The sequence below is a fragment of the Helianthus annuus genome, chromosome 1, assembly GCF_002127325.2.
Source record: "Helianthus annuus cultivar XRQ/B chromosome 1, HanXRQr2.0-SUNRISE, whole genome shotgun sequence".
Taxonomy (NCBI): domain Eukaryota; kingdom Viridiplantae; phylum Streptophyta; class Magnoliopsida; order Asterales; family Asteraceae; genus Helianthus; species Helianthus annuus.
The window spans coordinates 99,752,662-99,766,875 of NC_035433.2; the positions used below are offsets into that span (position 1 = coordinate 99,752,662).

At 39.5% G+C, this 14,214-nt stretch overlaps 1 protein-coding gene across 4 annotated transcripts; it reads left to right on the forward strand.

The window, feature by feature from the left end:
• The first annotated feature begins 1,884 nt into the window (after window positions 1–1,884).
• On the forward strand, window positions 1,885–10,171 carry LOC110866082. 4 transcript variants are annotated; one of them, XM_022115435.2, is made up of 5 exons: window positions 1,885–2,068; window positions 2,606–2,659; window positions 4,164–5,304; window positions 9,537–9,590; window positions 9,950–10,171. In XM_022115435.2, the coding sequence occupies exons 3-5, from the start codon at window positions 4,164–4,166 to the stop codon at window positions 9,964–9,966; spliced, it is 1,212 nt and encodes a 403-aa protein (XP_021971127.1). In that variant the 5' UTR covers window positions 1,885–2,068; window positions 2,606–2,659; the 3' UTR covers window positions 9,967–10,171. The 4 variants fall into 4 exon arrangements, 2 of the variants coding, with proteins under 2 accessions (XP_021971127.1, XP_021971126.1); XM_022115434.2 differs by lacking the exon at window positions 9,950–10,171 and adding an exon at window positions 9,697–9,940; XR_002551171.2 differs by lacking the exons at window positions 4,164–5,304; window positions 9,537–9,590; window positions 9,950–10,171 and adding an exon at window positions 3,019–3,240 and having other exon boundaries at window positions 1,891–2,068.
• Window positions 10,172–14,214: the final 4,043 nt, after the last annotated feature.

Sequence of the window (14,214 nt, forward strand, 5' to 3'; positions counted from 1 at the left end):
TGTTAGCTATTTTTGAGAGTCAAACCGGGCAAGCAAAGGTGAGTTTACACTCTTAAGGCATGGGATTCCCGGTGGGTTGGGAATGGGATTAAATAGCTAAGACGGAACTTGTACTTTCACCACTACTAGACTACTTACCTCTGTCCTCGGATTGGGAAGGACGCCAGCGCTAAACCTACGTATTCACTACGTACCACTGTCCTCGGATTGGGAAAGGGCACCAGCGCTAAACCTACGTATTCTTATACGCACCTCTGTCCTCGGATTGGGAAGGGCACCAGCACTAAACCTACGTATTTAATATGTACCTTTGTCCTCGGATTGGGAAGGACACTTATATATACATCTAGTCTAGTGGTTTACAACATGGGGTAGCCCCCACCGTTTATGGTTTGGAAAATAAGGAAAGTTGATTTAACCTGCAGTTGCAAACAAACTCATAGTTCTTGAAAGACTACTTTATGACGAACACCTACTGTGGACTCGCTCAACTTTGTTGTTGACTCGTTGTTACATGCCTTGCAGGTCGTTAAATACTTATGGAGCTTGCGCGAGGAGGAGGTCGTTGTGGGATATGGACTGTTATGTCCCATTCTAAATATTTAAACTTTATGAACTTATGTTTTGATTCCACGTCTTATGCTTCCGCTGTTTAATTTGAACTCGATTAACTAGTTTTGAAACACCAATTATATTGCGTGGTTGGATTTTATCTATTTTAAATACATTGTTCAATATGATTGGTGGTTGGATCCTGGTCATGTCATGCCTCCAAGCGGTGATACTCCGCGTGTGGACTTTGGGTGTGTGACAAAACATGCCTTCTTTCTGGATCATGTTGCGTGAGATGGTTTATAAACATTTACAACTAACTTATTCATAAGTGCAGAGCATTGATTGGTGTCAAATCTTCAAAAACTCTCTTGGCAACTATATCTAGGGTTTGCCTACATTCTGAAAATAGACCCTCATAAAAGGTTTGGCAGATCAACCATGGTTCTACCCCATAGTAGGACACTTCCTTATAATCTCTTTGTAACGCTCCCATGCTTTAGTGAAGGACTCCCCATCCAATTGATGGAAAGTGAGAATGTTGTTTCTCAACTTATTAATCTTAAGGGGTGGAAAATCTTTTTTTTTTAAATTTCTTTACTAAGATTTTCCAGGTGGTTATGGAACCTCCTTCATGGGCAGAAAGCCAAGTTCCGGCTTTCCAAACACATGAGGATGGGAATAACGCAACTTTATTGCATCCGGCGAAACTCAGTTGATTTTAAAAGTGTCACAGACTTGCAAGAACATGTTAATGTGAGCATTTGAATCTTCACCCTTGACGTGTTTGCGAGTGTGTACGAATTTTTGCTATATTTTAAGTACCCTTTTTACTCTTTTATCAAGTTTTAAATTTATAAAACATGATATAACACTATCACTCTCTACAACACGCTAGGGAAAATGCACCCATCGTTGGCGTAGTATAACGATGGTAAGATACTGAGGTCGTCAAAGGACACAAGAGCTTTTAATATTGGAATATCGTTGACGTCTAGTCTAACCAAATTTTGAGTAAAGATTTTAAATAAGTAAAATAAAGAAACTAAATAAATAAAAGAACAGATAGATAAGATAGAATCACTTGGTTCCGACTCGTCATTTATGTATTCTTTGAAGATTTTCGCACTTTGGGTTTTTTAAGAGATTATCTTAGTCATAGTGTGTAACATCCCATAATTTATAAAATAGAATTTTATAATACTTAAAAATAATTATATATTTGGTTATGACATTAGTGTTAAAAACTTAAAGAAAGTTTATAAAATATAGAATGGGGTATAAGGAATCAATAAACCTAACTTGAGGGCTGTTTGTGTAACATTAGTAAAAATGTGAAATAAGAAATCAAAACCCAGTATTGGGTGGGGGTTGTGGATCGCGACCAGGGGAAAGGAAAGGGGGGAAACCCTATTTCATTAGAAGAACTCCAAATTTCAGCAAATTAGTAGGGATTCTTGGTTCAATTCGAATGCATGTGTTAAATACTCAATAATCCAAGTGTCTTGAACCTAAGGTGAGTTAGAATTTTGTATTCTTATGCTTTTCTATGAAGTGGGTTTCACCAATCCGTGAATTAGTATGAAATTGAGATTATATATGAGTTAAAATCATTAGTTAGAAGGTGTATTATGCTTGAATGTGAAGTACTAAAGATTTTGGGGAAAAACCCACTTGTTTTAGTAGGATGATGGTTATGTAATTTGAAATAAGTAGAGTAATTTCTATGAATCAATGTATGTATACTAGAACATTCGTAAATTATTATGTGTAGGATGAATGATTTGTGCAAGAATGGTTGATTGTGTTAATTGTGATGTATTCTAGTGAATTATGCATAAAATACATGTACATAAGGCTTGATAAGTAGTACGCACGATAGGTGTTTGATGAAATGCCTCAATGATAATCTAAGTAGCCTAGAATAAATATTGTGAATGAAATTGTAGGAGGAAATTAATGTGTTGTCAAATGTTATAAGAGTAGCGTCGATACTTGAAAGTGTGGTTATGAATGTAAAGGCTATGATCTAAATAAGAATGATTACGTGTAGGAACGAAAGAAGAAGGAGTTAGTTCCGGATCACAAACAAAGACTCAAGATCGAGGTAAGTTCGTTACTTACATGTTTATTATTGAGTTTAATCAATCGCCTTCTTTAAAGATTTGATATACAAATTAAAGTGTTTGTTCCAAATGATATTGTGATAGTAGGAATCCGTATCGGTCCATAGTGATTGGGTCGGTTCGGGTTCGAATGAGAAGGAATTTAATGGAAGTTCTATCCTTGATCCGTGCTAAACGGATTATTGGAAGCGAATGAGAAAGAGTTGTGTTAATTGACTAGAATAAAAGGGTATGGATTAAGATCAATTGGTAACTTATCATGTAAATCCGAGAATGTGTATTGTGATAGGATGAAAACGTTATGTGTACCATACTAATTTATTTTGTTGAATGGTTGTAGGTAAAGCACCCGTATGATTGTCTTTGCGACGCTCGGATACGAACACACCTTGATCACCCATGATGCGCTTCCGCAACCTTGTAGTAACCTTGTTAGTTTAAGGCTTTTGTCAAAGTTAGTAGTATTGAAGTTTCATGTTTTAAATAGATGTTGTGAATACTTAAGTAACTTAAACTTGTTGTTTGAAACGGTAGTCTAAATGTTATGGTTTTTCGTATGGTTTCTTAAAGGTGTCGTTATTAGCGTATTTTGATATAGTAAAAACAGGGAAGTTGTTCAAATTGCGAACGGGTCATGCCCAAATTTTAAATTTTGGTGATTAATTTATGAGTCGTTTTTGTAACTTTCAAGTATGAAATTTTAGGGTGTTACAAGTTGGTATCAGAGCCTAGGTTTGAGGGATTCGAGCAACCAGTGTTCGAACTCAAACCGAAAGCTCATGTGATGTGGGTGTTCGATCCGCGGCGCGAAACAAGTAAGTAATTTCAAGACTTTAAATTCTTACATAATGAATAAAATGGTCGAGAATATGATGAAATGTTATGGGACGGTTCCGGGAAGGTTAAGAGATAATCCGGGTCAAGATGGGTCGATTGGGGATGGTTCGGGCTATAACGAAACCTGGAAAATGGTCGAATATGCGAAAAATCAACAAATCAGCGTTAGTAACACAGAAGGGGCGTCGCCGACGGCCCCTGGCCCGTCGCCGACGGCCCCTGAGGTTCCCACGGCTTAACCGTCTGCCGACGGGTTTAAGCAGCCGACGCGAGTTTTTAAAGGGCGTCGCCGACGGCCCCATGCCCGTCGCCGACGGCCTGTGCAAAACCTGAAACGCTGATTTCCTTGTTTTGTTTCGTGTGACAACCCGAACCTCCCGAAATCTGTTCGCCGACTCTTGGTTAGTCCCGGTAGACGACTAAAACTAATAAACAAAAGTGTGTGTGTGTAAATTAACCTAGCAAAAACATATTAAGAATGGAACCTTTCGAAAGTATGAACAAGAATGAGTAAAAGAACGATGGTGTAAGTTGTGATTAATGTACGAGTGTCCCTGGAACATTTTAGAATGTGATATAAGAATGTACGAGAATGTGATTTAATTACAGTTGGGTAATGTTAATAAAAGAAAGAAATGCTTTATGTAGATGACGGATGCGAGTAATGTTGATGATGCTGAAATAGCCAGACAAGAGGCACTCAATAATAAGATGATGGAGGCGGCAGAAAAAGTAATGAATGCTAACCTTCCTAAGTTAGCTCAAGAAGTCGAGAGCCGAGTCTTGGGGGTTGTTGATGAGATGATGGCTAGTAAGATTGAGGAGTTAAAGGAAATGATTGAAGGATCCAGGACAAAAAGTAAGGAAAGAAGGTGTACATATAAGGATTTTATGGCATGTAATCCCTTTTCATATAAAGGGGAGGTGGATCCGATAAAGTGTCAAAGATGGATAGCAAATGTTGAAGCGGTATTTGTGCGTAGCCGATGTGAGAAGGAAGATCAAGTAATGTTTGCTACGGGTCAGCTTCAGCAACAAGCCAAGGATTGGTGGGATACTAAATGTAAAGAGATAGGGGAAGAAAGACTCCAAACCTTGACATGGCAAGAGTTCAAAGAATTGTTCTTAAAACATCATTGCCCGCAATCGGCAATTGATAGAATACAAGATGAGTTCTTGCATCTTCGCCAACAGAATGAGTCTATTGATGAAATTACCAATATATTCTACGATAAGTTGAAGTTCTGTGATGATTTCGTCAAATCTGAAAGGATGAAGATAAATCGATACTATGGAATGTTGAAGGCCGAGTATAGGGAGTTCATTACTCCTTCAAAGTGTGAAACTTTGGGTGAACTCATCAATTTGGCCCGGGATAGAGAGATAGAACTGAAGCGACAAGTGGAAAGAGGAGAGAAACGGTCTGCTGAAAAGCCATCAACTACGAGTCCATCCAAGAAGCCTAAGCAACACGACACCAGAAGTAAAGGAGGATCGAAAAGTAGTATTCCCCCATGCAAAACTTGTGGGAAGCTTCACACCGGAGAATGTTTAATGGGAAAGAAAGGGTGTTACAACTGTGGGCAAGAGGGACATCCTTACTTTAAGTGTCCTAGTCCTGTAAGGACGTGTTTCAATTGCTTCACTCCTGGTCATGTAAAAGCCGAATGTCCGAAGCTTAAACAACAAGGGCAGAAAGATGAAAAGAAGAATGAAAACCAGAAGGCTCGGGGAAGAATGTTTCAGATTACTACCGAGGAAGCCAAGGTTTCACCGAATGTCGTATCAGGTATTTTCTTAATCAACCAAATACCCGTGAATGTGTTATTCGATTCTGGTGCTAGCAAATCTTTCGTGTCAAACGAACTTATGTGTTATCCCTCTTTTAGAAAGGAACGAATGTCTGTACCCTTAGAAGTAGAAGTAGCGGATAGTAAAAGTTATTTGTTATGTGAAATTTGTAAGAATTGTAAGATAACCATAGAAAACGAAGAATTTGAAATAGATCTCATTCCTATGACTTTGGGGGAATTCAAGGTGGTAGTAGGGATGGATTGGTTATCCCGCTATCACGCGGAAATTCGATGTGAGGCGAAAGTTATTCATGTATTCTCACCTAGTGGGGCTCGAATAAGCATTTGTGGGGAAAGAAAGTTAGAAACAAAACTGTGCACGATTGTCGAGGCGGTGAAGCACGCAAGGAATGAGGGTAAGGTTTACTTGGTTTATGTAGTGGACACAAGACAGAAGATGCCTGAAATTAGAGAAGTAGAAGTGGTGAATGAATATGTGGATGTGTTTCCGGATGAATTACCGGGATTGCCACCTGAGCGAGAGGTGGAGTTCAGAATCGAATTAAACCCGGGTGCCAAGCCAGTGGCAAAAGCTCCTTATAGATTAGCTCCCACTGAGATGCGAGAGCTAATGACACAGATACAGGAATTACTCGATAAGGGATTCGTACGCCCGAGTGTGTCACCTTGGGGAGCCCCGGTACTCTTTGTGAAAAAGAAAGACGGCACGATGCGCATGTGTATAGATTATCGAGATTTGAACAAGTTGACCGTGAAGAATAAATACCCTTTACCTCGAATAGATGATCTTTTTGACCAACTGCAAGGAGCAAGTTGGTTTTCAAAGATCGATTTGCGTTCGGGGTATCATCAACTTCGGGTACGGGAAGAAGATGTTGCGAAAACAGCGTTCAGGACCCGATATGGGCATTACGAGTTTCTAGTAATGCCATTCGGACTGACTAACGCCCCGGCCGCTTTCATGGATTTGATGAATAGAGTATGTCGGCCCATGCTGGATAAGTCTGTCATAGTATTTATAGATGATATCCTTGTGTACTCTCGTAGTAGAGCCGAACATGCAAGTCATTTGCGTGAAGTGTTAGAGACTCTTCGGAAAGAGAAGTTATATGCTAAGTTTTCCAAATGTGCCTTTTGGCTTAGAGAGGTGCAATTTCTTGGCCACGTCATTAATAAAGATGGTGTCTTGGTAGACCCAACTAAAGTAGAGGCAGTTGTGAACTGGGTTCCTCCTAAGAACCCGAGTGAAGTAAGAAGTTTTCTGGGATTGGCTGGGTATTACCGAAGGTTTATACAGGATTTTTCCAAAATAGCGTTACCTTTAACCAGACTAACCAAGAAGAATGAGAAGTTTGTGTGGGAAGTTGAGCAAGAGAAGGCATTCCAAACCTTGAAGGATAAGCTGTCTGACGCCCCAATTCTAACCTTACCCGAAGGTTCAGAAGACTTGGTAGTATATACTGATGCTTCACATCAGGGTTTGGGGGCTGTTTTAATGCAACGGGGTAAAGTGATAGCATATGCTTCAAGGCAGCTCAAACCACATGAAAGTAACTACCCAACACACGATTTAGAATTGGCTGCAGTAGTATTCGCATTGAAATTGTGGCGACATTATTTATACGGAATTAGATGTACCATATATTCGGATCACAAAAGTCTCAAGTATTTCTTCGAACAAAAAGAATTAAATATGAGACAACGAAGGTGGTTAGAATTAATTAAGGATTATGATTGTGAAATCCTTTACCATCCCGGGAAAGCCAATGTTGTAGCAGATGCGTTAAGCCGGAAGGAATACCCATCACCCATACAAGTTAAGTCAATGAAGATGACTGTCACCCCTAAACTTTTGGAGGTGATCAAAGAGGCTCAAATGAAATCCTTAAATGGTGATCCGAAGAAGGAAAGAATGAAAGGCCTGATTGGGGAATTAAAGATGAATGCTGATGGCATCATGACCAGGTATGACCGAATCTGGGTACCTTGGTTATCTGAAGTAAAATCATTATTGCTAGAGGAGGCTCACAAATCTCGTTATACGGTACACCCTGGAGCTACAAAAATGTATCAAGATTTAAAGAAAGGGTATTGGTGGCCTGGAATGAAACGTGACATTGTTAAGTACGTGGCTAAGTGCATGACGTGTTCCCAAGTGAAGGCGGAGCACCAAAAACCGTATGGTAAATTGCAATCTTTAGAGATACCAGTTTGGAAGTGGGAAGACATAACCATGGATCTTGTTACAAAGCTTCCCAGAACGAAACGAGGTCATGACGCGATTTGGGTCATAGTTGATCGACTCACAAAGAGTGCTCACTTTCTACCCATACGAGAAACTATTTCATCCGAGAAGTTGGCAGAAATTTACATGAATGAAATAATTGTTCGTCACGGAGTACCCGTGTCTATTGTGTCGGATCGTGACACAAGATTCACGTCTCGATTTTGGCGAAAGTTTCACGAAGACGTGGGCACGAATTTGCGATTAAGTACCGCCTACCATCCGCAGACGGATGGACAGTCGGAAAGAACTATACAAACGTTACTAGATATGTTGAGGGCTTGTGTCATAGACCTTGGGGGTAATTGGGACAACCATTTACCGTTAGTAGAGTTCGCGTACAACAACAGTTATCAAAGTAGCATCAAAATGGCGCCATACGAAATGTTGTACGGTAGAAAGTGTAGAACTCCTGTATGCTGGGGAGAAATCGGGCAACGGGAACTCGCGCCTAAAGATGTTGTGGCAATAACGAATGAAAAGATTGATAAAGTACGGGATCGTTTGAAGGCGGCGCAAGACAGGCAAAAATCCTATGCCGATAAAAGAAAACGCCCTATCGAATTTCAAGAAGGTGATCGTGTGTTTTTAAAGGTCTCGCCGTGGAAGGGCATAATACGGTTCCGCAAACGGGGAAAATTGGGTCCTCGGTACATCGGGCCGTTCAGAATAGTGTCTCGTGTTGGTAAAGTGGCATACCGGTTAGAATTACCTCCAGCTCTGGAGGGAATCCATAACACGTTTCACGTGTCTCAACTAAGAAAGTGCCTCGCGGATGATACAGCGCATGTGTCACTAGATGACATTGAATTGGATGATAAAATGAATTATGTTGAAAAGCCAGTGGCTATCAAAGATTCCAAAATGACGTACCTACGAAACAAAGCCATGCGAAAAGTGTTAGTACAATGGCAGCATCGGAAAGGATCGGATCTAACCTGGGAATCCGAAGATGAAATGCGAAAGCACTACCCGTCTCTTTTCGGTACGTATTAAGGTTTCGGGGACGAAACCTCTTTTAAGGGGGGTAGATTTGTAACATCCCATAATTTATAAAATAGAATTTTATAATACTTAAAAATAATTATATATTTGGTTATGACATTAGTGTTAAAAACTTAAAGAAAGTTTATAAAATATAGAATGGGGTATAAGGAATCAATAAACCTAACTTGAGGGCTGTTTGTGTAACATTAGTAAAAATGTGAAATAAGAAATCAAAACCCAGTATTGGGTGGGGGTTGTGGATCGCGACCAGGGGAAAGGAAAGGGGGGAAACCCTATTTCATTAGAAGAACTCCAAATTTCAGCAAATTAGTAGGGATTCTTGGTTCAATTCGAATGCATGTGTTAAATACTCAATAATCCAAGTGTCTTGAACCTAAGGTGAGTTAGAATTTTGTATTCTTATGCTTTTCTATGAAGTGGGTTTCACCAATCCGTGAATTAGTATGAAATTGAGATTATATATGAGTTAGAATCATTAGTTAGAAGGTGTATTATGCTTGAATGTGAAGTACTAAAGATTTTGGGGAAAAACCCACTTGTTTTAGTAGGATGATGGTTATGTAATTTGAAATAAGTAGAGTAATTTCTATGAATCAATGTATGTATACTAGAACATTCGTAAATTATTATGTGTAGGATGAATGATTTGTGCAAGAATGGTTGATTGTGTTAATTGTGATGTATTCTAGTGAATTATGCATAAAATACATGTACATAAGGCTTGATAAGTAGTACGCACGATAGGTGTTTGATGAAATGCCTCAATGATAATCTAAGTAGCCTAGAATAAATATTGTGAATGAAATTGTAGGAGGAAATTAATGTGTTGTCAAATGTTATAAGAGTAGCGTCGATACTTGAAAGTGTGGTTATGAATGTAAAGGCTATGATCTAAATAAGAATGATTACGTGTAGGAACGAAAGAAGAAGGAGTTAGTTCCGGATCACAAACAAAGACTCAAGATCGAGGTAAGTTCGTTACTTACATGTTTATTATTGAGTTTAATCAATCGCCTTCTTTAAAGATTTGATATACAAATTAAAGTGTTTGTTCCAAATGATATTGTGATAGTAGGAATCCGTATCGGTCCATAGTGATTGGGTCGGTTCGGGTTCGAATGAGAAGGAATTTAATGGAAGTTCTATCCTTGATCCGTGCTAAACGGATTATTGGAAGCGAATGAGAAAGAGTTGTGTTAATTGACTAGAATAAAAGGGTATGGATTAAGATCAATTGGTAACTTATCATGTAAATCCGAGAATGTGTATTGTGATAGGATGAAAACGTTATGTGTACCATACTAATTTATTTTGTTGAATGGTTGTAGGTAAAGCACCCGTATGATTGTCTTTGCGACGCTCGGATACGAACACACCTTGATCACCCATGATGCGCTTCCGCAACCTTGTAGTAACCTTGTTAGTTTAAGGCTTTTGTCAAAGTTAGTAGTATTGAAGTTTCATGTTTTAAATAGATGTTGTGAATACTTAAGTAACTTAAACTTGTTGTTTGAAACGGTAGTCTAAATGTTATGGTTTTTCGTATGGTTTCTTAAAGGTGTCGTTATTAGCGTATTTTGATATAGTAAAAACAGGGAAGTTGTTCAAATTGCGAACGGGTCATGCCCAAATTTTAAATTTTGGTGATTAATTTATGAGTCGTTTTTGTAACTTTCAAGTATGAAATTTTAGGGTGTTACATAGTGGCATGTCCCTCTTTTGGAGGCAACGCTACCCTCAGCCATATTGGTCTGAGTCACTAGGGATACAGTCCCGCAAGGCCAGATTATTGAAAGATAATTAAGTAAGTTATTAATGCAAAATGTGGCATGTCTCTCTTTTGGAGGCAACGCTACCCTCGGCCATATTGGTCTGAGTCAGCAGGGATACAGTCCCGCAAGGCCGGTTTAAAGTTTTAATAGTAGTTTATTTACAAGGGATTCAAACCAATATGGCTGAGGGTAGTGTTGCCTCCAAAAGAGGGACATGCCACTATAACTAAGATAATCTCTTAAAAAACACAAAGTGTGGAAATCATCAAAGGATGCATAAAAGGTGAGTCGGAACCAAGTGATTCTTTCTTCTTTATTTGTTTCTTTTATTACTTTAGTTTCTTTCTTTACTTGTTTAAAAACATCTTGTCTTTTACCCCCTTAACTAAGATAATCTCTTAAAAACACAAAGTGTGGAAATCATCAAAGGATGCATAAAAGATGAGTCGGAACCAAGTGATTCTTTCTTCTTTATTTGTTTCTTTTATTACTTTAGTTTCTTTCTTTACTTGTCTAAAAACATCTTGTCTTTTACCCCCTTAACCAAGTGGGCTAGTTGTCCAGATTTGACGGCCTCTTTGATCCTCTTTTTGAGTTGGAAGCAATCCTTGGTATGGTGACCCTTTTCTTCATGAAACTCACAATATTGGTTTGAGTTTTCATTCCTCTTACTTTTTGGCAATGGCCGAGGAGGTCGGAAGCTATGTTTCACTTCTTCGGTTGCCAAGATTTCTTGTGGGGTCTTGGTCAAATATGTGAAGCTTATAGTTTTTTCTCAGCTTGGAGGGTTCCTTCCTTCAGGTCTCCTAGAATCCGAGCTTCTAGAACCAAAGTTTCCTCTTTTCCTGTTGGGACTATTGCTTCTCCAACTAGGAGCTCTTTTTGTTTGCTCTTTGATGTCAACCGCTTCTTCTACTTGGATGTGGGCTTCAGCCCTTTCAAGTGTTTCTTCAAGGGTTTTAGTCTGGCATTTATTGAAGTCTCTTGTAAGATATTTGGAGGTGATGGCATTCGTGAACCCTGCCACCCTCATCTTTTTATCAGCACCTACATAGGTTAGCCCTTCCTTCTTGTACCTTTCAATGAAGTCTCTAAGACTTTCATCATCATGTTGCTTTATCTAGAAGATTACTGTGGCATCCTTGACATACCTCCGTTGTTGTGAAAGGTTGGCTAGAAAACTTTTGCTGAGATCACTAAAGATTCGAATGCTTCGTTTAGGAAGGTCATTGAACCATATCCGTGCAGACCCTATGAGGGTTTGCATGAACATAAGACAACACTTGGGATTGGACCACTTTTCAATTCTTGCCGCTCCGGTGAATATTTGGAGGTGGTCTTCAGTATCCTCGGTTCCGTCATATGTTCTTATGTGTGATGGCATCTTTATCCTCGTTTGGAAGTCATAATCAGCAATCTGTTGGGAAAAACAAGACAAATTGTTGGGCTTGTAAGGTTTAGTGAGGTTTTCTTCCACTCTTGAAGCCGGGTTACTATTCGAGGTTCCTTGGTGGGTGGCCAACACTTGGTTGATGAAGTGTTGCCAAAGAAATTGTGCCATCATTTGTGGCATTAGGTGAAATTCTTAAAGGCTTTCTGGTGTCGTTACATAATTTATTCCCATGGGAGCACTCATGTCTGCACTTCGAGCCATGGGTAAGACGACCAGAGCCTGTTCCCATGAAGTGGACATAGATGGGGGAATGCTTGAAGCCGGTGACTACAAAAGTTGGTCGAGAGTGGTTTCATTCCCTATAGGTGCACCAGTTGCAACAAGTTGAGAGGCGGGAAAAGGAAAAGCAATCGGATCTGGCCTTCCAATAGCATAAGGGCTTTGGTTGAGTGGAAGGTAACTAGGACCAACTTCAAAGCAAGATGTAGTTGATTGTGAACGATTCATAGGAGGTGGGGGTGGTCTTAGTGACAACGAAGGTTTAGACTCATGATAGTCTAACCTTATTCTTACTATAACAACCTGCGTTTTGGAAGTCAAAGTACAAGTCAAAGTCAAAGTCAAAGGAAGAAAAGATTGCTAAATGCAATCTATCACTCCTTGCTTAATTATTTACCGTACTTTCTCGACTTGTAATCGAATTCTATTATTTGCTTACTTTAGTTGTATTATGTAGAGTATCTATGATAATCGAGGTTTAATCGCATGTTAATCGCTAATCTATTTATCGCTTTAATGATAAACGAATCGCAATCGCATTCACAACTTGATTGATTGGTTCTGTATATTATTTTACGTGTGTGTGCTATTTATGTGTTACTTGTGTATGTTTACTTTACATTTGTGGTGATTAATCGAAACGCAATCGAATCGCAAGCGCTAAACGCAAGTTATTTATGTTGATTGTATGTTAGACATAGGATTTGTGTGTGATTATTATTAATCTATCGCATCGCTTAATCAACACTCGCTTAAACTCATCGCAACACCCAACGCACGAACCGAAACGTCGAAACCTAACTCGCCGGACCACTTCGATCGAATGACCATCCGAACGGATGACCATCCGAACGGAAGACCATCCAATCGGATGGCCATCCGATCGAAATGACATCCGATCCGTCATGTCACACCCCAACCGATGGCGGAATCATCGGGGCATGGCACTGAGTGAAACAGATTGTTCAGAAGTTTCCACAACAACTATTCATAAAATCCAGTTATAGATACGTCCCATACCGTATCCCGAATAAACAAATACATTATTACAGATAACATCCAAACAAGTAATTCTGTTCCGACAACTCAGATTTAACATAAATAATTATTGTTCAATGCTTCTAAGACCCAGCCTGACAAGATCTACAGACAACTATGCCCTAGTTGCTTGTTCCTGACTGACAACTATTTGTTGGGGGCCTCTAAAGCTTTATTTTAGCTTCACTTCCCTAGCAAGCAAATATATTAAACACCTGTCACATACGTTAAAATAAAGTCAATACATAAAATGTAAAGGTGAGCATACAAGTTTAATAATAACATATAGAGTTCGAATAGTTTACACATAACCAGCACGTACACAGGGGGAAATGATGCATGTTAATTATCGACATGGATCTATCGATACCAACGACTGCGGGTTGACTGTCCGGGACAGTTCGCAATACATGATTACCACCGTAATCCATGCAAGTAATTGTCCTTAATAACCCCCGTGAGAATGGGTGCTGAGTCCAAACTATAGTACTATGTTGTTAAGGCAGGTAGACAGCATTCCACGTGTAAACATAACAACAAGCATTCATTTAGTCACGTAATACATGCAATCGGTTAGCGTTCAAATAGTTTGAATAGTGTGTTCGATTGTGATTTCGATAAGTAAAGTATGTAACACCAAAAAGTGCTAAAGCAAAAAGGGATTCGAGTATACTCACAGTGATTGATTATTGATTGAAGGGAGCGCTGAGAGTAGGGTTAGCCTGAATAGTTCGACAACATAACGATAAGTAACGCGGAAAATGCAAACAAGTGTAAATGGATCAAATTGCCTGGTCGACGAACGGCAGGTTCGATCGAACGGGCTGTTCGTTCGGTTTGAAAGTCCGTTTGAACAGTCTTGTTCGATCGGCAGGTAGGCTCGATCTGCTGGACCATTCGAGTGGGTTGTTTCTTCCTCTGAGAAGGATGTGTTTGTGTATGATGGCTTGAACTTTTGAAGTTTTCGTTGTAGCATTTGAGAACACTGAAGTGTTCTTACCTTTCAGGTCGATCGATCGAACGGTCTGTTCGATCGGCTGGCTTAACCGATCGGTTAGGAACTTCAGAAGTGATCCTCAGCAGGATGTCACTCGATCGATCAACATGCTCG